Source organism: Archocentrus centrarchus, chromosome 6 (assembly GCF_007364275.1).
Source record: "Archocentrus centrarchus isolate MPI-CPG fArcCen1 chromosome 6, fArcCen1, whole genome shotgun sequence".
NCBI classification, from domain to species: Eukaryota; Metazoa; Chordata; class Actinopteri; order Cichliformes; family Cichlidae; genus Archocentrus; species Archocentrus centrarchus.
The window spans coordinates 19885677-19913571 of NC_044351.1; the positions used below are offsets into that span (position 1 = coordinate 19885677).

The 27895-nt window shown below is 38.6% G+C and overlaps 4 protein-coding genes across 6 annotated transcripts in view; 2 read left to right on the forward strand and 2 right to left on the reverse strand.

The window, feature by feature from the left end:
• The window catches only part of scaper (S-phase cyclin A-associated protein in the ER), a 60886-nt gene extending 53362 nt beyond the window's left edge, over nt 1-7524 (reverse strand). For both annotated transcript variants that reach the window (XM_030731517.1, XM_030731516.1), the window contains exons 1-3: nt 7143-7524; nt 1528-1645; nt 666-742 (exon numbers count right to left, since the gene is read on the reverse strand). In XM_030731517.1, the coding sequence (XP_030587377.1) occupies nt 666-742; nt 1528-1645; nt 7143-7313 (366 nt within the window). In that variant the 5' untranslated portion in view covers nt 7314-7524. The remainder of the gene's footprint in view (nt 1-665; nt 743-1527; nt 1646-7142) is intronic.
• Nucleotides 7525-8496: 972 nt separating this feature from the next.
• Nucleotides 8497-13938, forward strand: rcn2 (reticulocalbin 2). The gene is made up of 8 exons (XM_030730778.1): nt 8497-8612; nt 8987-9127; nt 9228-9330; nt 9845-10041; nt 10124-10237; nt 10358-10451; nt 10579-10718; nt 12247-13938. The coding sequence occupies exons 2-8, from the start codon at nt 8987-8989 to the stop codon at nt 12388-12390; spliced, it is 933 nt and encodes a 310-aa protein (XP_030586638.1). The 5' UTR covers nt 8497-8612; the 3' UTR covers nt 12391-13938.
• On the forward strand, nt 12871-21996 carry pstpip1a (proline-serine-threonine phosphatase interacting protein 1a). 2 transcript variants are annotated; one of them, XM_030730776.1, is made up of 15 exons: nt 12871-13059; nt 14051-14151; nt 14231-14305; nt 14420-14454; nt 14547-14653; nt 14771-14833; nt 15370-15474; nt 16849-16894; nt 17207-17286; nt 17622-17720; nt 17817-17913; nt 18089-18173; nt 18274-18350; nt 18807-18904; nt 19505-21996. In XM_030730776.1, the coding sequence occupies exons 1-15, from the start codon at nt 12907-12909 to the stop codon at nt 19634-19636; spliced, it is 1353 nt and encodes a 450-aa protein (XP_030586636.1). In that variant the 5' UTR covers nt 12871-12906; the 3' UTR covers nt 19637-21996. The 2 variants fall into 2 exon arrangements, with proteins under 2 accessions (XP_030586636.1, XP_030586637.1); XM_030730777.1 differs by having other exon boundaries at nt 18810-18904.
• Nucleotides 21997-22606: 610 nt separating this feature from the next.
• On the reverse strand, nt 22607-27524 carry LOC115781243 (tetraspanin-3). Its single transcript, XM_030730779.1, has 7 exons — nt 27312-27524; nt 26153-26344; nt 24803-24877; nt 24522-24623; nt 24235-24387; nt 24037-24120; nt 22607-23463 (listed from the first exon to the last, which is right to left on the reverse strand). Exons 1-7 carry the CDS (start codon nt 27372-27374, stop codon nt 23371-23373), a joined length of 762 nt encoding a protein of 253 aa, XP_030586639.1. The 5' UTR covers nt 27375-27524; the 3' UTR covers nt 22607-23370.
• Between the last annotated feature and the right edge of the window lie 371 nt (nt 27525-27895).

The window sequence follows — 27895 nt, forward strand, 5'->3', positions numbered from 1 at the left end:
TCCAGTATGCCATAAACAGAAGCATAAGATATATCAGACTGACTGCATTTTTTTTTTGTTTGTTTTGAAATGATGGTACGATAGTACACACCAGCACATGCCAGTTTCAGACAGCTAGAATTAAAAGCTAATCAGTTTAAAAAGTGATAGAAACTAAATGTTAAAAGAGCAATTTTGACTGCTGACACTGACACCGCAGCGAGCCGAAGGTTTCACGTCATGGTTTTGGGAGTTGCTGGGAAAGCACAAACACTGATCGTATAGCAGTGTCATATAAAGTGATGTTACTTTTACTTCATTTCTAGGCTTTGTACTACAAACAGCTGTTTTGTGTTGAAGCCCACTCACAAAGAGTCCAACTGATACAATAATCTTCGCACAGTTTGACAAATTTCAGTCGCACATGAGAGAAATACACACTGTGAAGCCCTATCAGAGCTCTAACTTGATACACATACACATCTTCAGAACAGTATCATTGTCTTTTCTTCCCCTCTTTTTGACATCACCTCTTGCAAAATTGACTTAACTGAATGCAAAACCTAGGAGTTACACAACCATCAGATACACTTGCAGTGAGCTTCTTTTTGGGAACTGAGGCAGGAGACAAAGATTAAATAGGTTAGTAAAAAGTGCCCTCTAGTGTTAGAAGATGGTATTCCCACCTGTTTTTTATTCCTTTGTTGCCCAGCACTGATCCTCTGAACCCTGGAACTGCCACTGGAATTGCCTTTGGACTTTGCTAAGTAAAGATAAGAGGGGGGGAGGCCTACATTTAGTTAGTGGATAAATAAACGATCAATGGTTAAACTAAGCCAACAATCAATTTATAATTGAGGATGTGATAATTAAAAATGTCACAAATGAGAAGTGAACCAGAAAATAATCACTTCAATGTAAATGATTAATCATTCAGTTGCAGAAGATTATGTAAAGCATTACGTAGCAAAGGAAAAAAAAATAAGACTTTAAACTGCAATTTGAAGAGCTGGAACTTTCAAACACTACAGCAAAGAGGCCTTGAATTAAAAACTGAATTGACCTACAAATAAAAGAGAAACCAGAGTGAAAATGAGAATGCAGGCGAGCCTGTTGTGTGGATTTCTCAGTAGGTAAGGGATGACAACATTTCCAAAAACACACACAGACATATTTAGCAACTATTGAACTACTACACAGTGCCACCATTTATTTTTAAATATTTTACTTGTCCTAAATCATAGGAGCAGACATCAGGTCTAAACTTCAGTCTGCTTAAGAAATTTGCAGAACTCAATTTATCAATTGAGCCATGAGATGAAAAATAACCATCTGGTTCCAGTCGGCGGTGTAGAACAGTTAACAGCATTTTCAATGAGTAACATCACATCCCTGAATAATATTGGCAAAAAACAGACGGCCAAACTAAAAATCAGCCAGTGACTCCAGGATACAGTTATCACATTTAAAGCAACATCTGCAGCAACATCTGCAGCATTATAAAACAACAGCGTGAAGAGAAAATTTCCTTCGCATTAAGCCACCAACCTTCCTCCTCTTTGTTCTCTAGAGGCACACTCCAGGCAATGAGGTTTCGAGCAGCACGGCCCTCTTCAGCAACTATCTTTCGCACTTTGTCATGGCTGTTAGAACGCTGAAACGAAGCCTGCAGGACAGACACAAGATTCAACACATCAGACTGGATTTTCATTTTTTCCTCGACCTAACAGAAGACAGGATAGAGCATTAGAACATGTCACATTATTTCAATTCAATTTAATTTTATTTACATAGCGCCAAATCATAACAGTCGCCTCGAGGCGCTTTATATTGTAAGGTAAAGACAATACAATAGGGTATACAAATGAATTATTTGTGCCATTACAGTTTGTCAGTGTACTGTACTGTCACAATGTTGCCAAAGACAAGAAATCACATTGTATTGCGAGACGAGTAAAACGTGGATTCACACATTCACACACTGGATTGAGAAAGCTGCACAAGGGAAAAGAAGAGAAGAGGCTAGTTAAATAGTGATTTCAAAGTTATATGTGCAACCTTTAAATGTACCAAAAATAAGTCAATGCCAACTTTTGGCTGCATGGAGGTTTTAAACCACACTTTCCCAAAGCCTTATGCTTAACTGTGTATTACTTCCAACTTGTCTTTTTGCTCTGCATATACTACAGTGTACCCCTGATCTAGTCTGAAAAGACATACAATTGGCCAGTCTCACATAACAGGCTAGACAGATTTCTGAGTTATTATGATCCTTTTGCAATGACACCAAAAACCTGTTGCCTACTCAGTATTAAATACAGCCCTAATTGTAAAAAAGATATTTTTTTACTCACAATTAAACACAAAAAATGAATTTTTAAAACTGAGAAAATGTACCAATTTAAGGAAAAAACAAAACAAACAAAAAAAAAAAGGTTATTTTAAAATTAATGGCACAAACATCTAAAAGCAAGAGCACTGCTGAGTGGGTGCCAACGCTCGGCTGTTTTGGATTCATAACGGTGGTGGGGGTGTGTGTGAAAGTGCTGTTATAGTAAAGTCCGTGAACAAGTGTGTGAAGTTTGATGGTTCTAGTTTGAACAGTATGCATCTAAGGTGTGAATTTGACCATCCTAGGTGAGATTGTGCTTAAGTTATGGCCAGTGTTTCTGTGGAAGAGATGCCGCTGCCGCCAAGGCTACCACAATAGCTCGGCTTTTTCTTCTAAACAGCTGAGCTAAAAAAACAAAACAAAAAGACATGGGAGAAACAAAAAAGGCTAGAAAAGTAAGTGGTACTAAAAGGAAACAGCTGGAGGAACATTTTGCAACGAATTGTGTTAATTGAACACAGATCAGTAACATGATTGGGTATAAAAAAATTCTTTGGGCTCTGAGGCAGCAGTGCATTAAAAACAGGCATGATTCTGTCAGGAAAATCACTGCATGAGCTCAGAAAATCATTGTATGTGAACACGGTTCACTGTGCCATCCACAAATGCAGGTTAAAGCTCTATTATGCAAAGAAGACGAACATAATCCAGAAACACAGCTGTTTTCTCTGGGCCATAGCTCATTTAAAATGGACTGAGGCAAAGTGGAACAATATTCTGTGGTTAGACAAATCAAAATGTGAAATTGTTTTTGGAAAACGTGGATGCCACGTCTTCCGGGCTGAAGAGGAGAGGGACCATCCAGCTTGTCATTAGCGCTCAGTTCAAAAGGCTGCATCTCCAAACAACATCTTTTTCAGGGAAGGATTGGTATATTTCAGCAAGATGATGATAAACCGCATATTGCAGATATTAAAACAGCATGGCTTCATAGTAGAAGAGCCCGGGTGCTGAATTGGCCTGCCTGCAGTCCAGACAGTTCACCAGTTTCAAACATTTGGCGCATAATGAAACAAAAAAATACAACAAAGACAGCCCAGGACTGTTGAGCAGCTAGAATTCTATATCAGATAAGATATAGATAATTGCTGGACTCTCTCCTCAGTTCACAGACATTTAGAGACTACTGTTAAAATAAGAGGGAGTAAGTAATTTTTAAGGTTATTTAATACAAAAAAACAAAAAACAAAGTTGCATTCATAGATCTACATTGACTAATATGTAATTATGTCTTCCTAGAAATTAATGCAGTCTCATAAACTTGAAATTAATCAATTAATACGAAGGAGCCTTTCTCCTCCTCTACCTGTGCTCTCTTTCCTCCCTAATTTCCACCTCATCCTCTTCCTCCTCACTTCAAGCCTCATCTCCTGAACTGAAATCAGTTCTCTAACACAAGGAAATGTACATAAACATGCTTATTTATTCCCAATATTGCTGCAGTTACTTACTGTCAGCAGATTACACATGTCCCACATACTGACTAGCTCTTTTTTTTTTGGCCACAGCAGCTTTTTTGTTGACAGTTTAGAGACAAGAAAATGGGGGAAAGACACAGGGGAACACACGCGGGCAAATCAGCGACAGGCCCGGACGTGAACCTGTGCCACCTGCACCGCAGAGCAACATGTGCATGTGGTCGCCTACTCCACCACGGAGCCACCCGGGCGCCCTTACCTAATTCTTTTAACCATAACAGTTCTATTAGCAATGAGCAGGCCTGAAGCCTAAGCACTGTTGCTATGGTTACTACTTTTAAATATACCTCAGACAGTGATTTTGTTCAGCTGTTAAAACACAGTGTGCAGCAATATAATGTGTCTTCATAGCCTTAAAAACAAACAAACAAACAAAAACAGCAAAAACAGTCAAACGAGGAAATCAACCGTAAAAAGCATTTGGTCAATTTAAATGGCAACATTTAAATTTTGCCATAATTGTTCAATTCAAAGAGCATACTGTAATTGTAATGTACAAATTATTGAATTATTGTCTGTGTCTGTGTGTGTGTGTGTGTGTGTGTGTGTGCGTGTGTGTGTGTGTGTACAGGAGCCAAGGTTGAAGCCACAGTGCTGCGAGATAAAAGTGCACACTGTGACAAGAAACAGCTAAAGGCTGAAGCTCTAAACCCACTTTGTGCCCAGGACGCATCATGGTTGACCTACACAATGAGTATGCATCAGTGAACTCAACTGTAACCTCGGGTGAAGTCGACACTGTGAACCAAAATAAATACAGCAAGACAACATTAGTTGTGCCCTTCACCTACTGGACTCCCATGTGATGAAAAGTAGTCTCAGCATCTTTCTGCATCCACATCTTAGAGAGAAACTGTTTGTCTCTTACAGTAACTGTTAGACAGCTGATGCATTATTGTAGAAAGAAAAACTGCTGAACAATAACAATGTAATGTTACAATGGAGTGAAAAAAATGATGTACCACTGCAGTCTCCATGGTTTATTTGGTTCTTACATAACTAAATATTCTAATTTCTTACAAAACAGCTTACAAAACAACAGAGAAAAAAAAAATACTTGGAGGTTTACCATTCTGCATCTTCCACTCACTGTGTTTTTCCCCCCAGAACAGACTGTACCACTTCTGCACTTGTCATAAATTATTTAATCTACTGTTGACTACAATCCAGACCAAAATTGAATATTTTAAACTATAAAACATAGTTTTAGACTTAATGAAAATAACAAACAAACAAACAAACAAAAAATAAAAACAGAGCCAGTTCTTCTCTTAACAGCAAATGAGTCATGGTACAAATCATCCTCTCTTTTCCCAGCATCTCTCACAAGCATCACTGTTCAGACAAGAGAGCAAAGCTGTTCTTGTAGACTGAAAAGATGAGGCACACACTTTCAGAGGTAACAAGTAATAATTAGGCAAAGCTAACAGAATAAAGTGAACGTGGCTCATTAGGCATTACATATGCAGAAACAGCATGCGTGTATCACTCTGATACTAGTTAATGTCCCTAAGGGAGATACCCAGCTGACCTACTTTTGGTGAGCAAAATTCTTTACATGTCAAGTGGCTTGAGATTTATTTTGTCAAGCAGAAAAAAGACTAGAGAAAGATAACCCCCCCCCCCCCCCAAAAAAAAAACAAAAAACAAAAAAACAAACACATATCAAGCACCACAAATCCACCAAAATGAGCAAGGACTATTGAGGCAGGTCAGCATCAATGCACCATTTCCCATCTAATGGCTGTAAATGTTTATTCTGTATTCCCTGTGCTTGGCAGCCAGTGGATGACAGACGAGTGTTTTGAAAATACCTTACCTACTCGCAACTGATGGCTATCTGAGTGCAGCAACCTGAGGCCAAAAAGGCTTAAAGCAACATTCTCTTTATCCACTTAATCAGCTGCAAACAAGCTGTCTCCCATTGTACCACAGAAGAGAAAGATAAAATGTGGAGCATATCTTCTGCCATCTTCTTTGACCAGGCAGTCCTTCCACATGCACAAGAGAGCATGTGTATTTTCTAGACTGTGCTGAGTAAGGGGCAAGTGTAAGGTTTCCCTTCTGGCAAGGTCTACAAACAGAAGTAGCAAGACAGTGGAGTGGGTGAGAACAAGCTCATTAGTAAAAGCATTAAAAATCCAAACATCAGAGGATACATACAGAATAGAAGTACAGTCTGTAAGCAGGCTCTTCGTCTTTATCCACTCCTGACATACTTAGCAGCCCACTTCAGGCAACCTGTTCCCCCTCACCAGCGCTGCCACTTGTGCAAGGTGACATCGTCATCTGACAGAAGGACCAAAATAGACTCCCTCTGTGTAGTCCACACTGCTATAGCAACTTGCCCAGCTGTGTCAACTCCTCTCCTAGTGGCAAGTGAGAGAGACAAGTGCTCAATAGCCCACCACGCCTCCCTTACACTTTTATTACTCTGTAACTCTTGCCTGTAATCTAGTCTGAGCCCCTGAGCACTCTGCTGAGTTAGCAGCCACCTCTCGGGCCGACTAACTGCCTGCTGCTGCCTATCTGCCTACCGCTGCATGCAACTTCCAATGTTAACAGCTCCCCTCCTCTCCCTGCTCTGCATCAGAGCCCCCGCTCTCTCTCCGCTTCTCATCTCTCACTCTCCTTCTGCCACAACACTGCGCAGTCATGTGCACAAAGCAGCTCTGGCTTTCTGCCCCCCCATCCTGTGCTCGCTAGTGATGAGAGTATAGCTGCAGGGTCAGAGATAGTGTGTGCTAACACAGTGCATTAGCCATACAGAGTGATGCTCTGGATCTGATTGGACTTGGCATTCAGTGTTTCATATGCTGCTAGGGGCAGACACACAAGGCTACATGGTTTGACTGAATACAAATGGTACAAACTTGGAAAGTCTGCAATGAGACTTTGGGACAAACAGGGGAAGCACGATATTTTGATTTGACTTATTTACATTACTACGGTTTAGTTTACCTAGCCAAATATTGGCACATTTTGGCTTTAAAGATATGACAACACATGTATGCAGAGAATACCTAATCCTTCACATAAATCTCACATTTATTGCGTAAATTAGTTATAATAACAATATTAATACAGGCATAGTTCTTTACCAAGAGGACAAAAAAAAAAAAAAACAGGAGAAACGAGATCAGACAATATCACACCTTCAGAAGGTATGGTTTCCCAAAGTGTGTTCATTTATCGCGAGAACTTGCATTCCTAGCAAGGAATGCGTCGGAATTTTCGATTAAATTAACTGTTTTACTTCAGCTATTAGCTGCCAACAACAGACCGAAACATACCTTCAAAGCCGTTATGGATGCATTCTTGCTTTTGCCACCTCCATGCGAGGAGCCTGAGCTATTGCTACCAGACCTTTCCCTCCCGTCCCCGCCTTGGCTGCTAACTCTCGGGCCGAGACGGTGCTGCCCTGCTCCGCGCCTCCGTCCATCGTGGCGGTTGTCTTTGGACATCGACCCGCTTTATGTTCAACGCTCAGTCGGTGGCAAATAAAAGTCTACGGGTAAAGTCGCCCTGTTGTCAGAAGTGATGGGGAAAACATGTCAGATAAATACATGACAGTGCGGACAGCCTAACAGATGCAGGAAGTCTGTTGAGGTTGCATTTTTGACAGGCGTTAGGATGGTCCAATGAATTCGTCGTAAGGCGGAAACAACATGGGCGCCAGCCAATCATGTAGTTTATGATCCAGGTCAAAGGGTGGGATACATTTTTTGAGGGGGCGGGACTTCAAATTGTCTACCATGGCAACCACTAAGATCAGGCGGGACATTCAAGAAAGTTTGGTTGATTTGGTAGGATGTGAAGTCATCTTCAACTAGAAGGAAGAAAACAAGAGGGAGGAACCTGACTTCAAAATAAAGGTCTTCTGGAAAAAAAAAATGTGAAGGCTTGCCATTAAAATCACAAGAAGAAGAAGCGAAAAACGTGAAAATACCATTTTACAAGTACATCACGTTACACACTAGTATTACAATAGTTGACAGTGTATGTTGTTCAACAGTTGTATATACGTTTAATTTTTATCTTACAGCTGTTTTTTTCCCCCTGCTGTATACACATTCAGTAAGTTAAGTATATTAATATTAAGCACTGGGACCTGGGATGTTAGAAGGGTTTTATGAAATCGGTTTGCTTGATGTTCAGTGGGTAATAACAAAAATAATGAAGCTTTATAAACAACTTATGTGGAACAAATTAACATGGTCTCTAAGTCAAGTACAAACTATGGGCACTTTTTGCAGCAGATTTAAAATCCTGCTAAACTCTCAATTAATATGTGTTAAGTTTGCGTTTATATTCTAGGTTAATGCACTCTTTTCGTTTTTTACAGTTCTCTTTTTTTGTTTTTCCCAAAGTTTCCTATATACTGAAAAAAAAACTGCTTAATGGGGCTACAAACCTGGTGTTTGATTGCTCCTGAACTTTTTTACACTAGACAGGTAAACTGATGAAGCACACATATCACATTTGTGAGGTGGTATGCTGACAGACAAAATATTTTTGGACTAGCGCAAAATTGCATAGATGTATGAGTGGTATACGTATATTTATGAAATGGGTTTATGTGCACTTGCTTGCCGTTAGGTGATTATTTTGGTGCATAATAGTTTTATTTTGAATTTTATAATCGGATGTATGTCCTTGAACTAGGAAGACCCTACCGTGGAGACTTGATTAGTACGAAGAACTTTCCGTGCTAATAACACCCACGTTGTTCTATATTATTTGAATGTTTTATTGCAGTGAAGGTATTATTGGCTTGTTTTTTTCTCTTTTATTTGTGTTTGTTTCTTTGTTTTAGATAACGCTGTTGTTTTTCCTTGACTCCTGTATGGTTGTCGGTCTCATCCTCTCACTCTCGCTCTCTTTTAAGCAGCTGAACAGAATAAATAAACAGCATTTCGACAACTTCCAATATATCTAGGTGACCTTTTGCCTTTTTGTCCATGTCTTTCACCATGGCAGACACAGCGTTTCACATTAGCCTGATCAGCTTTTTGTTTTAGCTTACACTTGCTGGCCACCAGATAGCACAGTTGCATTTTGATGGGCCTGTTTTCAGTGTGCACTTGTTTTCAAGTCCCGCGTGTTATTTTACTCCAAGTCTGTTTTTACTCAACAGATGGTATCATCTACATTGTTGGTATTGCTCCTTCTTCAGCTTGGGTATGGACAAAGCTCCCATAAACATCTGCATGATGACCATTACATCGGCCAGCAGCACAACCCTGAACACGACATGAGTGTACTGCTGGGAGATGAGGTGGCTTTTAACAGTTTTCTTCATTTTCTTGCATTCTTCAGCCCTGTTTCTGTTCTGCATTCAGCATCTCCTCACGTTCTGCGCTGCTTCGTTTACACAGAACACTGATGAAATAAAGAAACTCAGCCCAGCAGACCAGAGGAAAAAAATGATGGACATTGTAAAGAAGATTGACACAAATGGTGATAATCTACTAAGTGCAGGTACATTTAAGTTTCTGCCAGCAAAGCAAAGTCAAACAAAAGGGATTAATAGAATAGAATAGAATGCCTTTATTGTCATTATACAGGATGTACAATGAGATTGGAGGGCCACTCCTGTTCAGTGCCATGCAACAGAAAATCAAACTCTCTAAAATAAAAATAAAAATATTATAATCTAGTATAATCAAGAAATATACAGAAAATAAACAATGTATAAAATATACAAAAAATAGAATGTATAAAAATATATACATACATTGGTGCATCTGTACATTGTAAGAAAAGTAAATAAGTGTATACATATAATAATGAAGATGATGAATATTGCACTTGGTGAATGAATATTGCACTAGTGAATGAATACTGGATATTACACAATATAGGAATGTTAGATATTGTTCAGTATGAATAATCTAATATTGCACAGAGATGTGGGTGTTGCACAGTTACGGTGGGTGAGTGTGAGAGTTCAGGGTGGTAATAGTCATATTCAGCCTGCGTGTTTTATCCACAGAGGAGATTACTCTCTGGATTCAGCACGTCTACAGAAAATACGCTCTGGATGATGTGGAGGAGCGTTTCCCTGAGTTTGACACCAACAAAGATGGTATTGTAACATGGGAGGAGTACAACAGCGTGGCTCATGACCAGCTTCTTAGTTTTGATGATAACGCTGTTCTGGAGGATCCAGAACAAGAGTCTCTTAGACATGTGAGCATTCTTTAATTCTCTTATTACACATTACAGACTAATATATCTATCAGACCCTAATACAGGCTCATATCCCTTACAGCTCCACCAAAAGGAGAGGAGACGTTTTGAATTTGCTGATGTGGACGGCACACCTGGACTCAATGTGACAGAGTTTCTAGCCTTCACCCACCCTTCTGAAGTGGATCACATGGCTGTGAGATACTTTTAAGTCCTACTCCTGCAAAACCTGATATGATAATGCATGCTTCCATCCAGAGAGTGCACTTTAGATTTCATGTAAAAATCCTAATTGGTTTTCTTTGTTTTCTGTTAGGATTTTGCCATTGAGGATGTCTTGGGTGAATATGATACAGATAAAGATGGGTTCATCAGTCAAAGTGAATTTATCGGAGACGTTCGTGGCGATGGTAAGGCTGCGGCGATTAAAACAAAAACTGCGGCCTGGTTGTTGTTTTATTCTGCAGTGCTCAGTCTTTATCATCTGTGCAGTGTTAACGTTTTTCTGTTGTTGTTGTTGTTTTTTTTTTTAATTAGATGGTTCCCCTTCAAAGTGGGAGATTGAAGAAACAGTGCGATTTAAAGAACTTTATGATCAAGATAAGGATGGCAAGTTGAATCGAGAGGAGCAGCTCCGCTGGGTTGCACCAAATAGCTATGGATCAGCAAGAGAAGAAGTAATGTGTTCCAGCATATCCATCCATCCATTCTCTTCTACTTATGCTGTTCAGGGTTGGGGGGGGGTAGAGCCTATCCCAGCTGTCATAGGGCAAGAGGCAGGTTTTCTAAACTCTGAACGGCACTGAGTTATTTTAGCATTACAGATACAATAATGTTACAGTAATATTTGTGAGCCATCTTCTATGCAAATGGTTTTCAAATTTTTTCTGGCTAAGGCCAAGTCCCACTAGTATTTAATACTGTTTCTTTGTCACTTTCTATTTTGCCTTACTCACCTTATCTGACACTTTGACATAGTTCAACACATGGACTGTTGTTCAGATCCGGTGCTCTTTTGAAGTAGGCCAAGTTTCTTTTCGAGGGGATGTTTGATTCCTGAGTGCCTCTTTAGCTTGCTGGGGTGCCATCTTAGGATTATTGTCCAATTTTGGTGATTCCATGTGAATCGTAGCTGACATGGTCTGTAGCCCATCGGCTTAAAGGTTGTGCATTCAGAGATGCTCTTCTGCGTACCTTGATTGTATCAAGTGGTTCTTTGAGTTACTGTTGCCTTCCTGTCATCTCAAAGCAGTCTGGCCATTCTCCGGCATAAATACGACATTTTCTCCCAGAGAAAAATACAAACCCTACAGATGGTTGTTTGGGAAAATCCCAGTAGATCAGCAGTTTCTGAAATGCTCAGAACAGCCTTGGCGCCAACCGTGCAAAGTTCAAAGTCACCTGTCTTCTTCAGTGCTCAGTTTGAATGTCAACAAATCTTGACCATGTCAAGATGCCTAAATACATAGATTTTTTTTTTTAAATAAAAAATTAAGTTAAATAAATACATATATAGAGCTGCTACCATTTGATTGGGTAGATATATCTGAGTAGATATTTGTCTTAATGAGCAGTTGAATAGGTGTACCAAACAAAGGACACCTTCTGATACACTAAACTAACAAATCATTCATCAGTTTTTGTGCATTTTCATGACATCATGTAAGTTTGTCAGAAAATCCCAAGGCACACCCAAACTTGCCTCACAGCACTCTGTGTCCTAAGAGGTGCACTCGCATTATCTTCCTTCAGCAGAGTTACTGTAACAGTCTCATAATGTAACGGTTCATTTCACAGCAGTAATTTAAGGAAAGCTATTAACATGTTAATATCAGATAGATTTGATTAGATAAAGCAGCATGTGATTGGGTTACTGTGCAAGTAGGTCTGTGTCTTCAGTTAATTCAAGAGAGGTGTTCATTATATGGTAGTATTCACAGACTGTAGCTTGCTTTCCTTTCTGTCTTTCTTTTTTTAATTGACCAACCACACCTTTTAAAAGCATGTGTCGTACCTAGAAATAAGGTGAACACACATCCTACATTTACACCCTTGCTTGCCCAGAGGTCTTAGAAAATGATCTTAAATCTGACCTAAGATGAGGCTTCTCTGCTTACTATTGTATAGTTTTATAATTCTTTATTTTTTTCCAAGATGGTTTGGTGGCATATTCACTGATATTTTTTGCTCTCCTGTCATCAACAGGCTCTCCACCTCATCAAGGAAATGGACCTTAATGGAGATGAGCAGATCTCAGAGGCTGAAGTTTTGAAAAATCAAGAAACTTTCATAAATAGTGAAGTGACAGACTATGGCAGACATCTACACCTGTCACACGATGAACTATAACCATCTGTTTTGGTTTACTGTAGAGGTGTCCCTGGTTTCAGTAAAGATTTCATGTAGTTTTTTTTTCCCAGTCTGTCATAGATAAGTTGTGGTATTTCCTTTGTGATAGTATATGACCTGTTGTTCAGTACATGTATAATAACAAATAACAAAATGTGAGCAACATCTGAAGCCTTACACAAAAGTACATGTTACAGGGCAAAGTACTGGATTGCATAATATTGTAGGGAATTCCTTTTATTGCTCTTAAAGAGCAAGGAACTTCACAGTGCAATTTTCTAGAACTTTTTAAGGACATTTTATATAAATTAAAATAAAAAAAAAAAAAAAAACAAACTCAAAACCAACCCCATTGCTGATTCAAACCAGAGTTTGTTTTGGTTACATGATACAGTTTTTCAAATTGTGTCAGCTATCACTTCAGTTTTTGGTAAGTGCTGACATGTTGCAGCTCTTCCTCATTTAAATCAAATGAGTAAGGGAGCGAGAACTGCAGCGTGAAGCCTCGCTTCCTGAATGTGTCACGATCTGTTACATTTGCATCAAGCCACAGGCAGTTCATGCTGCTTGGAGTACAAAGTGATTGAAAGTTCAGTGTATTCTTCAGCAGGGACTATTTTTTTTTTTAATACTGCCAGGATGGCATTACAGTTTAAAGATGCCTTTTGGGTGAGTTGTTATCATGCTACTAATTCCTCTTTTCTTGTGAGTCTTTTGCATGTGCAAAATTAAAGTTGACTGAGTTCTATTGAACCACGAAACCAATGTTCACTGGAGCTTTCAAACTTTATATTTTCAAAATATGTCTATACACTACCGACTATATGCCAGAGATTTACTTAGTTTGTCATAGCCTGTCTGTAGTTAGTTAATTCCTTTGTCCTGTCTTTTAATTCTTTTCTTTTTCTCATTTGAAAACACACTGAATTGTTACAGTAAGTGCTGGTAAGTTGTGTCTGGGTTGTGTTCATGTTCTCCAGTTTATCTAAACTAAACTGTGTCACGTGAGCGAACAAATTCTCTCTCAGCTCATTCTTTCATGATAAATAAGTAAAATAATAGCTCACCACAACTGTGGGCTTCCTGTTCATCAGGCAGATACAGATAGCCTGATTCTGAGCCTTTCAGAACACCTTTTACCATGTATGCACCACAATGCAGTGGTTCAACTTTTATGTTAAATACATGAGCTAAGCCTCAAAAATTGGGCAATCAGAAGGAACAATCAACTTCTATAACTCAGAAGCCTCGCTTTCCTGTTCCTATTCACCTGATCGTACTGCTTTGTGCCAAATGTAACTCATTTTTACACGAATAGAGACGTTTGGCACTCCTCCCACATGGTTGCTTTCCATTCAGGACCTGTCATGTAACAGCATATAACACTTTCCATTTGACTGTAGAGGAGATGTACAGTGCACCTACATGGAAAAAAAAATCTAAGCAAGCCTCACTGATTATCATTCAAATCCTCAGCTCCCGTCTAAAGGTGTTTCCTTTGATTATTTAAATTTGGAGCAACAGGAAGATTTTCTTTCAAATGAGCATAAATTGTTTTGGATTCATTTGGGCTTTCATTCCACTATTGAATATCTGTGTGTGATTCCTATTATGGTTGAGAGCTTCGCTAGTGAACGTGTCTGGTGTTTCATGATCCTAGGGATCAGACTTCATCAGCAATGTTGGTTATGAGACTATTCTGCAAAGGCTTAACGATGGTCGACGAACATGCAAAGAAGTGGAGGAGCTCTTGAAAATGAGGTAGAGTCCACAATTTGTGCATGATTAAAATAAAGTTGCATTAATATACGGCTGAACTTATTTTAAAATGTCAATACAGAGCATCAGCAGAGGAGAAATATGGCAAAGAGCTTATCACAATTGCCCGCAAGGCCGGCGGTTTGTATGAGATCTGGTAGGTATCAGGGAGAAATTGCGCATCACTACACTGACCTAAGTGATAATTATGTCATATAGGATTATGTCAGTGCTTTCATTTTTATAAATGTCCTTTGTTTTGCTTTCACAGCACTTTGAAGGCATCTTTTGATGAAATGAAAACACGTAAGTACAACATATCACTTCATTTTACCAAAAGCTTTTTTTTAATCCTTCATTCCTTTATGCTTTTTGCTGTGTGTTTTGTTGTTTTTAAGAACTTGAAAATGTAGGAAACTTGCACATTCAGCTGTCGGGGCTCTTAAAGGAGGAGGTGAGGAGAATGGAGCAGTTCAGAGAGCGACAGAAAGAACAGAGAAAAAAGGTACCCATTTGAATGCTTTTTTGTCATTTGCATAGAGGACTTTTTTTTTTTTTTTAAGAAGAGTTGCTTCTCTTTGGTTTCCTGGTAACAGCAATGTTTTTTGTCCTCACTTCTTAGTATGAAGTCATCATGGAGAAGGTCCAGAAGACAAAAGTCTCCCTCCACAAGAAAACATTAGAGGTGAGCTCAGTCCTTGCTGTCATGGTGAGAAACCAAAGCTTTGTAATAGCTATCTCTTTCACACGCTCATAATGGTGTGAGTTTGAGTGAGGAGACTGATCACTCGTATAACTATGACAGACTGAGCAATCTCATTGACTTTTTTCTGTAAGGAAATGGACTTTGGGCATCACTGTAACTGTAAAGCACTGGCTTAGATCATTTAAGAGGCCAAAACATGCCAGATTTTGCACCCTGGTGCGATACTGTAGATAATCATAGAAGCCTGAGCTCTGTTGAGAGGAAGGAAGTGAGTGAACTGTTTTGTTTCTCCAGTTGCACATGTTTAACATCTCTTTTTTTGACTGAACCTCTACTGTCTCTGCCCCAACCAACCCCCCCCCCCCCCCCCCCCCCCCCCCCCCCCCCCCCCCCAATCGCCCAAGCGCCCCCCCACCCCCGCCCCTTTTCCTGTCAAAGCCTTGTGAAGCAACATGCTAATGTGCAGTGCACGGGTGTTACAGTTTCACATTGTTTCTGTTTGATTTCCCCTCCAGTCCAAAAGATCCTATGAACAGCGCTGCAAAGAGGCAGATGAGGCAGAGCTAACAGCTGAGAAGCTGGGCACCGCACCCACAGCCACTCCCAAACAGATTGAAAAGGTAGATTAGCTCTGCTGTGTGATTTTTTTGAGTAACCTTTTTTTTTTCCCCCCCCATGTCCTATTTCATTCAGCGCAAAGTCGCTACCATTCAGTGAATATTTTTAAATCCGTAAATACACACAAGAAGACTCTGAATATAGTTTTAAAATGAATAATTTCAATGGTTTAACTGCTGGAAACAGCTTTACACACATCAGTCATCGGTGTTTGTGGACTCACAGTTTCGACTTTTGTTCTTGTAATGCAATGCCATCAAGTCAGGCTTGTATGCACACATCTTCAAATTTAGGGTGAGCTCAGAGAAACTTTAGCAAATGAATATGAATTTAAAAAAAAAAAAAAAGCTTTCTAGAGTAAAACTCTGAGCATGCATCATTTCTGAGCAGAGAAACTCAAATATCTGACTGACAAAAACATCAAGACTGGCATTTGCATTTAGTCGATTCAAGTGCCCTTAATGTTTCCGATGAATGCAAGACAACACTTTACAGAGAAAGATGTTTACTAAGAAATGAGGAACTGGGCACTTTATATCGACTCGGGATGAGTGTCTCTGGAGCAGTTAATGTGTTACTAGATAACATAATATATTAACTAATGAAGAGTTGATAGTCCGTATATTTTTCAAGTGACTAAAGCACAACTTACTGAACTACCAGCTGCTAATTTGCCCCCAAACTGACTCATTAGTTCCTCTTTCTGTGCAAAAAAAAAAAAAAAAGGTTAAGTAGAATTTTAAGTAAAGTGATGCATAGTTACTGTGTATTACCCTATTACTTCATGATTGTGATTAATGAAGTGATAGTTTGGTGTCACTTATTGGTTGAGTCAGCATTAAGACCTAATTGGTCAGTATGTTAAATCACAAATACCTAGCTACATAACAATCTACTTACCATCCATCCAATTAATTTACGGTTAGGGGCTGGAGTCTACCCAGCAAACAGGGTGAGAGGAGGTCACTGCCAGTCCATCACAGGGCTTATGCCAACACCTATGGCAAAGTTAGAGTTAGGGTAATATGCATGACTTTAGATTGCGGTAAGAAGCCAAAGTTTTTAGGGCAAACCCACATTATGCCCAAGAGACATCATCCTATTTCTTTTTGCCCGTCATATCTGTCTAACTGTTAATATTATTAATGATGCATACTTGAAACAAATCTTCATTAAAAAGTTTTTATTTTTCTATTATGACAGATATTGTGCATGTGTGTGTGTGAGTCTGTTTCATTTACTGAAATTGAATCCTCTTGTTTGATTTTATTGTTTGAGTAATGAGCTATAGGTTTATATCACTGTTTGTGTTCTATATGTTTGCACAGCCAGTGTCTCATTTTTTTGTTCTTTTTTTCCCCCGTTTTTTTTCCCAGATGAACAACAAATTTAAACAGTGCAGAGAGGCTGCAGAAGAGGCTGGTAAGGATCATTGATTAAGTAAAATGAAAAGGGATGTTTGTAATGTGTGTAGGAAACTGTTTTACCAGACATCTTGTTTCAGGATGGTGCTCATGTGAACTCCTGTTTTACTTGATGACACCATGAAGAGTTTAAAATGCAGCACATAATCTTATGTACTGTGTGCTGTGTGTGTGTGTGTGTGTGTGTGTGTGTGTGTGTGTGTGTGTGTGTGTGTGTGTGTGTGTGTGTGTGTGTGTGTGTGTGTAAATGAGACATTAAAACTCAAAATTTTTAGTTTCATGTTCCTTGTAATTTGTTCATTTCCTTTAGAGAAACAGTACATGTCAAACACTGAACAGCTTGACAAGGTCCGCCAAGAGTGGGAATCAACACATACTGACACATGTGAGGTATGCATCTAAAATTGGCATTTCTTCTCTCTCAAATTAGAACAGACTGTGACTTTTAGATTGTACCAGGTCAATATCTGAATCTCATGTCAGTGAGGATGTGTAATACTTTCCATTCACAGACTAAACAGTGTCATTAGTGTTTCCAAAACATATCCAGGTGACAAAGTCTTTTTTTATCTGATAACAGCAACAAAGCTGATCAAGGCATTCAGCAACTGCAAGTGACCAATAAGGTCACTTTCAAATGGCAACTCCCAACACATTTACAGACAAAGCCATTCCCAACTGTATTTAAAAAAAAATGGATATTAACTCAAACTGCTATTTTGCAGATATTTCAGCAGCAAGAAGAAGACCGCCTCAGTGTAATTAGAAATGCCCTGTGGGTGCACTGTAACCATTTATCAATGCAATGTGTGAAAGATGACGAGGTGGGTGCAGCTGCTTTTTTTTTGCACACCTATATTGGACAGACTCTCAAAATGTTCGTGCACTTGAAATAAATTCTGGACAAACTGCTCTTTCAGTGCTATGAAGATGTGAGGAAGACACTGGAAATGTGTGACATTGTTGCAGACAACAACGGCTTTGTGGAGATGAAAAGCACTGGCTCAACCCCACCAGGTAGTTATTCATCCTGCTGCCTTCCTGATTTGGATTTGAATATGTTCCAAGCTAAAAATTTTAATATTATCTATTAACTCTAAAGCATGCAATGAAATGCCACAGGAAACAGGAAAAATTAATGGTGTAACACACCACTGCAGCTGGAAAAATAGAGTTTTATTTCTTTTCACAGCTCCGGTTGAATTCCAAAATTACTACGACAAGAATTCTCCAGCTGAGAGAAATGGCAGTGCTGGATTTGTAGGAGTCATGAAGAGGTCTGAATGCCACCAAATGAAGATAATAAGAAACATAGCTCACACTTCTTGTTCAATACCTTTTGTGTATCCCTTACTGAATTCTTTCTCCAATTTGTAGGTTTTCAAATCTTTTGCAAGGGAACTCTTCCAGTGGCGCAAAAACAAACATCAATGAAACAGTTGCTCGGCCTACTGGTAATGTACCAAAGTTAGGATAACACTGCAATTTGTAACTGGACATATACAAATGTGCAAGCCATTTGATCCTGGCAACACACGGTGTGGAACAGCTTTGCAAGTTGGTATTCTTTAAACAAATGATTCCCAAGCAAGGGAATTGCAGTGTGCACTTATGCAGTTATGATGGGATATGTGGAAGCAGATCAGCTAATCTGATTAATGAGTCTGCATTAAAAAAAAACAAAAAAAAAAAAACGTGCACAATTAGAACCCAACTGGCTTGTTTAACGAAGGAGTACTTCAGCTCACCTTATCTGGCTGTGGTTTCAGTCTGAGGAAATGGGAAATACTGCTGTAAACCACACCCAACAACAAATTATTCATTCAGCTAGCAAAAGCTCTGATGAGATGTAGCACTCTGAGTTGAAATTTGTGAGTGGCTACACACAGTAACGCATGATTTCTACTCAGCAGAATCATCAGATGGAGTATATGCTTCCATTCCTGGAATCCAGACATCCCAAATGGGAAGTGAGGAGTACAAGGCTATATACGACTATGTGGCACAGGTCAGGCTGTTGGCACAGATTTTTAACTTCTACATGAGACACCTTCATATCTATAACACAGTTTTCAAAAATGTTGGGATGGCACGTATAAACAAAACCAATGCAATGATTTACAAATCTGTCAAAGCCTGTATTTTATTTAATACACCACAAAGAGTGCTTATCTAGTTTCATCACTCCAGGAACGACTGTGTGGGGAAATACTTGAACAATTAGAGAACATTTCTTAAAGTATCACCCCCACCACCCCACCCCACCCCACCCCAGCCTCACAAACACACACACATACACACAAAAAAACCTCTGGGATTTTACCATCAACAGTAAGATGTCATTAAAGGATTAGGGTAAAATAGGTTTTGGAACTATAAAAAAACCTTAGGGTGAAGGTGCTAATATCACCAGGTAAAGTCACCAGTTAAAATGAAAAAGGAAAACTACAATATGATATGTTTATATATACAGTATATTTTATAATTTAGGGTTTACATGATTTGAAATCATTGCATTCTACTTTTATTTGCATTTTACAGCCTTTCAAACCATTTTTAGATAATCTGAAGAATCATCCTTTGATTGATTGTTTCTGTACTTGTTTAGGGACAGGATGAACTCCCTCTGTCTGTTGGAGATATTGTGGTTGTCATAGACCAAGGTGAAGATGGCTGGTGGACCGTGCAAAGAAATGGTGCATCTGGATTGGTTCCAGGATCTTATCTGGCTAAAGAATGAGTCTATCTGACAGCTATATGTAAGGCTGTATAACTACTACATTTCTGTGTACATGTTGTAAAGACCATGGAATTGAAATAACCCAGAAGTTTCATCTTATCTGCCATTTACCTTTCTTTTAAATGTACCATTGAAGCCCCAGTAAGGATTTAAAAGTTTTGACACCTTGTTAAGGAGAGAAATTAGTCCCAAAAGTGTCACAAATGTGTATAATCATGTATGCACAATTTTTAAAGTTCAGCTTCACAGATCTGATTTTTGCTCTCAAAAAAAAAAACAAAAAAACCAGACATGTCACAAAATATCTTGCTTAAAAGTAACAAAAATAGACACAATAGGGTGTATAAAAATCAAGATTTTAGGGAAAGTCAATCTTAAAGTACATGAAAGACAGTTCAAAGAAAATTCAAACTTGGGTAAAATCACTAAAGCCTTTAACACTTGTCTTGTTTAAAGAGAGTTGTTATTAAAAATGTCTCGGGTCCAGTGTGTCTAAATTTCAACAGCACTTCTTTCAACATGCTGTGAAAGCTGAAGAAGTCATGACATAGTTTGTGTGAAAACTATTTCTTGACTACATACAAACTCAAAAATAGCAAAAGTCAGTGGTGTATGTTGCAGTCTCACTATGTCGTGCTTCAATGGAAACTATGTAGAAAGGAGAAGTGAGGTGAAGCTACAGTCATGATAAAAACATAAATATTTCTTTTACATTCTTTTTACATGCAGATGCAGAAAGATTTTTGTTTCTATAGGATAGTTTTGTGTATGTTTTGAAGGGACTTGTGCAATCAGAACCATAAAGAGAAACTAGATGGGAGGACAATTAATAGTTTACAGTGGCATAAAGCAAAAAAAGCCTCCCCCAAATAGTATTCATCAGTACATGAGCCACACTGAAATCACGCTTTTTAGATTGATACTGAACTATTTTAACCAACTTGCATACGGGGTCACACTGTCAGAAGAAAATGATATGGGAATTGCTCATATTTGACACAGCTTACCTACATATAATCACAGATATGTAATGTAATAATACAGATCATTAATTTAAAATGTGAGTGCACCAAAGAAGCTCAAAAATAAAGTGAAATGTTGGTCAAAACAGATCCACTGGCAGCATTTCAGACATTAAACCAAAGATGATAGATTGTAGGACTATGCCACATTTTTTTCAACACAGTGCAGTGGAATAAACTGAATGTATAACCCTGAAATCAATTGAATCTATGCAAGATTGCAATTTATTTTCAACCAATTAAGCCACTCACATTACTTGCCTTTACTTGACTGTTGTTTTTAATTACAGTTGTCAGACTAAACTTGGTACCATAATGTAATTTGTCTGACAGGTGTTCATGATGAACTGTGATATACTATTGTGAAAAGTCTCACTTCAGAGTACTTCAGACTAAAAAGATATTAGATCAAAATGGGCTGACTGAAAAATTAATGCTATAGGAGCTAACTAATCTACAGGATTTAGTAGAAACCTGTTAATTCAGATGGCAAAATGCTGATAGTTCAGGATTACATATTAAGTAATAACTTAACCTATGAAACACAGGATATTCCATCATGTTGTCTACAGCTATTTTTCCAAAACTTACAAATAGATATTAACCTTCATATGCTACTGAATAGTGTCTATATTAGGTAAGTGTATGTGTTCTATTCGAGGTATTGCTTTAGGGGGGAAAAACAGTTGTTTCATTTGAAGTAAAATAGGGAGCCCAGATTTGCCTGTTTTCTACTAGCACCTGAATGCAGCACACTAGGCAAAGCTAAAAGGGTGAAATGTCTTAAATTTCCATATGCATGTGACATGATCTGTGCATATCTGTCGATCACACATTTAAGCCAGCTTTGTAAGTGAGGGAAACAAATATCCCAAAGATTGTTATTTATTCAGGTTTTTATACATGCATTTTATAATATCGTTTGATGTTTTCAAATTGTTTTCTGTGTGTGGATTTGAGTACTCAAAATTACACGCAAATCAGAGAGCCAAGGCTGCAGAGGAGGGATTAGTGAACACGTTGAGCGAAGGATGTTGAAGATGAAGCTGAAAATAGGAAGATCACATAGATGCCGATTAAGACCCTTGCAGATCATATCATACACATTTGTGACACTTGTGAGACTCATTTCTTTCCATAGTCCCTAGTGGCAGCAATATAAAAGACTGCAGCAGAAATGAATGCATGTTACACCTCATGAATTTGACCAAGATGGTTAAAACTTAAGTGTAACAGCAGCAGCACATTGCATCACTTGTCTTGTTTTTAATTAACAGAAAACGTAGAAATGGCTTTTGTACAGTTTCAATGTGCAGGTATTTGTATTATAAACACAAAAGAAGGTTAAATGTTTTCAATGTTTATTTATATTTATTAAATATTTTAAAGACAAAACCTGCACTTGTAATTTTTAAACACCAACACAAATTTTTAATCATCACCGAGTTTAGCCCCCACTAATAATAAAAAAAAAAAAACCTGAACATGTTTAGCATTGTACTTAAGACTATTTTTTAGGTGGATTATTAGATCAGTCATGGCTCTATTCTTAGGTTTTGTGGCTGACAAGTCTGTGCTATCTGGTTACCTAGGAGTGGGCGCGGGTGCTGAGTCTTTATCATGTGACCAAAGCCCTTTTACCATCATTTCAACTGTGTGCAAATGTTTTTGATGTTTGATCAGTTACAGCAAGCGGTCACTGAAGCTGATACAATACTGTTCTTTTTTTTTTTTTTCCATTAAGTCCACAAACCTTGAATACAGTTTGAGGACTTTTAAAGTGCTAAGCAAACTGCATTGTCATACCAACCACGCACTTTTGTGTTGAGAGGAAATTATAGCGTGGTAGAACCTCTCACACCGATTCAATATGGGTGACATCTTTAACTCTTTTATCTGGGCATAAGAAAGAAAACAAAGAACAAAATAAACAGAAACTTAACCCACACACCGGGAAACATTTGGTTTAATTTTAAACTTCCTTTCTTTAAATATGTTGCATTTACATTCTTGAGTCTTGCCGTTGCTACATATCAGCAAGTCACATTCGAAAACTACCATCAGGAAACTGCAACAAAAACAAAAGCAGCTATGAGGTGAAGTCATAAGAATACGCTACTATTTGAAATACTCCACATACTAAAGGATTCGAAAAATAACGATCGAATACACAAATGCCAGTGAAGTTACATAGTTTACACACAAAAACATGCGGTGTCCTTTACTTCTACTGTGGTTTTACTGTTTCTTGACAAAACACTGCTGATTAAAAATAACATTTGAGCTGCAGGAGCTGCAGGGGTAGTTGTCATAGTAGAATAATAGTATCAGAAGTAACAGCAGTTGAGGTACAAAGTAAATTATATGCTTTCTTTCAAGTACATGACAGATTTTAAAGATAAAATACAATGTGTTAGCCATAGATATAGTGCAAACCAACGAGGAAATTGCACTACCCACATAGAACTCTGAGCATTATCATCCAGGTTTCGGTTGGTAAAAAGGAACAAACCTCATGCCATCCTCAGAGCAAACAACATGAGCGTCTGACTCTCAGTGACCTTTAAAGAATTTGGATAATAGCTTTTTGGAAAAAAAAACAGGTAAAACTTAACTGTGGTTAGTGCATTAAGGTTAGTGTGGTAATAGGTTATTTTCCATGTTCTCGCCTATAAATTCTCATTTAATATTATGGTGAGAAATACTTTCTCTTTATGCATAGGTGCCCCCGGTAATTAGCAGCTCGTAGGCAGGATCTCGGCTTCTCCGGCACAGCACGACACATGCACACAGCATCCCCAGCATCTACAGGAAAGAGACAGTATACCACTCAGTTAAATCTCGTCAATCATTATAAGGTGTGAAGTGCTGCACTATATAGAAGCATGTATTATGGCAAATATCTGTTACTTTCATTATGCAGTAAGATGGATAAGTGTTTAGCACTGTGTTACGTGCCTTTTCCCAAAACTGAGCTCTGCGCATCACGTAGTGGCTGCTCGTAATCCAGTGAACACATTTCCCTAATATTTATTGCTAATTTAATCAGGATAAAAATTGGCCAGATTAATACAAATTAAGCTTTCATCAGTGTGGAACTGGTTTCTTGAGAGTAATCTTGGAGATGTTGGGTTTTCATAGCTTCACTGGGAATAAAATAACACAAACTCATCTGCAGTCAAGGGAATGCAAAATTACTGATTGGGGTTTCTTGCTGTTTGAACATGGTTTTCAGAAACTGTGCAGTAACAGTGATTAAATGACAGATACAGGTGGTGTGTAGCTGAAGCCTGTCACCTGCTACTTAATAGTATCCAGTACCCAGCTCTAATACTCAAGAATATTGATGATATTGTGACATCTTTCTGAGTTAAATACCTGCATGGCAGCAAATGTCAGCGCAGTCCAAATGACATACATCATGATCTCCTGCAGTTTCTTCACAACAAGCGCTTCACACCCCTGCACAAGCATGCAATATGTTTAGATACATGTTCTGTTAAAAAAAAAAAAAAACATTAAAAAAAATTTGTGTCTCTAGCATGACAACTTGACCAAAGATTAGAGATTGTTTACTTCTTGGTAAAGATCTTCAGGATGAGTAAGAGAGCCCGTGCAACTTCCAGCGTTAGATTTGCAGCAGCTGATGGGTACGCTGTAGTTTTTTGATTGTTCATACCAGCGTGTGTGTTGCCAGTCCGAGTAATTGTGAATCCCACAACACTGAAGCTAAAAACAAAAAGTCAAAAGTAGTGTCAACTTTTTGCAAACACACAGGTTTAAAAAAAAAAAACAAAAAAAAAAAAAACAAAAAAGCAAACACAAACAAACAGCTTGAAAAGAAAAATTATTTTTGTCATCACCTGTCTCTGAACGTAGTCAATGGCACGGCTCTGGGCGTTGCTATTCGTGCCATTGTACTCATCATAAACTTTCATGATAGAACTATTAACTTCATCTTCAACCTGGAAAGGGTTAAAAAAAAAAAAATGGTGAGCTAAAGTCTGTTGACACATCTCCTTGGTCAAATCAACTTTATGCCATCTGACAGTCTGGGTGTTACCAGAGAGATCTGCTGTGTTTTAAAGTCACATATGAAACAAGGCCCAGAAAAACAAACATGAACTGACTTGCACTCTCTTACCTTTGCTCTGTAAATATATCCGAGAACCACCACTGCCACTTCCGTCATGAAAACCAGCAGAAGAATGACGACAAACTGTGGATTGAATTTCAAGATTTGACAAGTCAAGTTAAGTCAAGTCAAGTTTATTTATAAAGCACATTTAAAACAACGACGTTGACCAAAGTGCTTTACAAGAACTATAACCCCAAGGACTATACTAAATAAAAAATAAATAAATAAATAAAAAATAAAATAAAATATATATATAATAATACATAAATAAATAAAAATAAATAAATAAATAAAATGAAAACATTAAAAGACAATAAATAACATAAAACAACTAAAAACATTTAAAACAAATACCATAAAATACCATGAAGCAATCGTCTAAAAGGAGGTAGTACTGCAGTCAAATGCCAAGGAAAGAAAATGTGTTTTTAATAAAGATTTAAATGTGTGTATCGTCTGAGCTGTGCGGCTATGGAGAGGTAGATCATTCCATAGCTTTGGTGCTGCTGCTGCAAAAGCTCGATCACCTCTCTGTTTTAGTCTGGTTTTAGGCCTCTGTAAGAGCAGCTGGTTAGATGACCTCAAAGCTCTTACAGGGGTGTGACTGTGAAGCAGCTCAGACAGATACAAAGGTGCCAGTCCGTTTAAGGCTTTAAAAGTAAGCAATAAAATCTTAAAATTGATTCTTAAATGGACAGGGAGCCAGTGAAGGGATGACAGGACCGGGGTAATGTGTTCATGCTTTTTTATACCACTTAAAAGACGAGCTGCCGCATTCTGGACTACCTGCAGGCGGTGCACAGATGATTGATCTATGCCAAAATACAGGGAATTACAGTAGTCCAGGCGGGAAGTAATAAACGCATGAATAACTTTTTCCAGGTCCTGTTGCGGGAGATAAGGTTTTACCTTGGCACTTATTTGCTTCTGCATTTTAAAACTACTATCTAAAATGACACCAAGATTTTTTACAGCATCACGACAGTGAGGAGCCAAATGACTCGGAGTGCCAGAGGAGTTGCTTGAGGGGTCAAATTTGCCAAAGCATATGACCTCGGTTTTGCTTTCATTAAGATTTAGGAAATTGTTTCTCATCCAGGACTTAATGTCACTTAGACAGTTCAGCAGGGGTTCCTATGGATCTCTGCGGTTCAGTTTGACGGGCATATACACCTGGATGTCATCAGCAAAACAGTGAAAAGAAATATTGTGTTTCCTAAAAATTGACAAAAAGACAGTTGTGAAAAGGTTGTCTTTGGTCTGGTTCAAGTTACTTTGTTCCTACCTTTTAATTCATAAATGCTGCTTTGGATTCACCTTTACTGTTTAGTATACTGCTTAAACTATTTTACTGACCGTTGTAAGTCCACAGTAGCTCTCCCTCACTGTAGCACAGCATCCAATGAGCCCAATGATGAAAAGGAGAGCTCCAACTGCAATGATGATTACCGCTGGGATAAGAGTGTACACATCTTCAAAGAAGTGATCATAGTCATCATATGTAATGAAGACATAGGCTCCAACATAGCAAAGGATTCCAGCAGCGGCCTGTGGGCAATAAAAAACCAAACAATATAATAAATACTATCCATCCATTCAGCTATGATGTTCTGATTTATCCCATTCAGGGTCATGAGCCTATCTCAGCTGTCATAAGGTAAAAGGTAGCGCGCACACCCTGGCCACGTCACCAGGATCTCACAGAGCTAACACAGAGAGACAGACAATAATTCACACTCACATTAACACCTATGGCCAATTTATAATAACCAAATAACCTAACCCCTTTGGACTGTGGGAGGAAGAGAGAGTGAACCCATCCAAACATGGGGAGACAGAAAGGCGTGAACCCAGGACCTTCTTATTGTGAGGGTACGGTGCTAACCACTGCACCACCACCACCAATGTGGCAATACACATTTAAAAACACGAAACAAGAAACATGTCTCACGTGTGTCTTGTGCACTAGGGATGAACATTAAAGCTAAAAACAACATGCTAGGATTGCTTTTACACAACTACAGTTAATCAGTCCTTATTCTGAGAAATTTACACAGAAAATACAGTAGCCATTAATATTACACTGCAGTGCATTTTAAAGAAATATGCAGTAAGTTAGAGAATTACTCTGTAGTCATCGTCAGGCCACATACTGCAGGATAAATTAATAAAAGTAATGTCTTTGCTTTAAATAGCATAGACTTATAAGTTACTACGTACTTATAAGTACTAATAATACAGTAATAACTCTAAGACACACAAAAACTTCACTCCAGGAATCAACATAGCAAACAATTCATTTTCCCTATAAAGTGTACCAACATATGGTTCATTTACTGTAAGATGATAGCCTGAAGTTACCGAACCTATTAAGTATCTCTTCCTCAAGCTAATCCCTCCCTTGCGAGACAAAGGTCGCAGCTAGCTGTGCAGCTGTCCGCACACAAACACACAGCTAGCTATAGCCGGTGCAATGTGACGCACGTCTAATACCGGTACAAACCTCCAAACTTACCCAAAAAATCAGGTTAAGAAAGACCAAAACCGTCTTCGACGACGTGATACCACATTGCCCCATCGTCAACACGGGGATTTAACGCTGTTCGTGTTGGAAAAACAATGCAGGTTTCTACTCAGACATCTCCTAGCTGGCTGCACCATTCGCTCTCCATAACCCCAGCACACTGTTGGACAGCTGGGTGCGTCACAGCGCCACCACCGACAACTGCAACAACACACCCTACACCGTGCCCTACACAAACACACGAGTTAACCACTCCCCCCAAAATGGTGACTGGTACAGCCCAGTTAATCTGACCACCCTCTAAGTAATATTTTTCTCTAGCCAAGAACTGGCTTTTATTTGTATTAGAAATACTAAAAAAAAGTGTTAAAAGTCAACTGAAACAGTTAAATATAGTGGTTAGCTGCCATCTAGTGGCAAAATATACATTCACCGGCCACTTTTTAGGTACACCTGTTCAACCGCTTGTTAAGGGAGCTATCAAATCAGCCAGTCACATGACATGGCAGCAACTGACTTTTGAACTGCGTCAGTGATCAGATATACAAAGTCGGTTTTATTTGCTATGTCAGCAT

Excerpts from the sequence above, each read along its gene's own strand:
- rcn2 (XM_030730778.1), top strand. The coding sequence starts at position 8,987 with ATGGTATCATCTACATTGTTGGTATTGCTCCTTCTTCAGCTTGGGTAT. Across the intron at positions 9,128-9,227 it reads GTGTACTGCTGGGAGATGAG|AACACTGATGAAATAAAGAA; the intron begins GTGGCTTTTAAC and ends TCGTTTACACAG. Across the intron at positions 10,238-10,357 it reads CTGAAGTGGATCACATGGCT|GATTTTGCCATTGAGGATGT; the intron begins GTGAGATACTTT and ends GTTTTCTGTTAG.
- pstpip1a (XM_030730776.1), top strand. The coding sequence starts at position 12,907 with ATGTGTCACGATCTGTTACATTTGCATCAAGCCACAGGCAGTTCATGC. Across the intron at positions 14,152-14,230 it reads GAGGAGCTCTTGAAAATGAG|AGCATCAGCAGAGGAGAAAT; the intron begins GTAGAGTCCACA and ends ATGTCAATACAG. Across the intron at positions 17,287-17,621 it reads CACATACTGACACATGTGAG|ATATTTCAGCAGCAAGAAGA; the intron begins GTATGCATCTAA and ends GCTATTTTGCAG.
- LOC115781243 (XM_030730779.1), bottom strand. The coding sequence starts at position 27,374 with ATGGGGCAATGTGGTATCACGTCGTCGAAGACGGTTTTGGTCTTTCTT. Across the intron at positions 24,878-26,152 it reads GCTACTGTGGACTTACAACG|TTTGTCGTCATTCTTCTGCT; the intron begins GTCAGTAAAATA and ends TTCAATCCACAG. Across the intron at positions 24,121-24,234 it reads CTGAAGATCTTTACCAAGAA|GGGTGTGAAGCGCTTGTTGT; the intron begins GTAAACAATCTC and ends ATGCTTGTGCAG.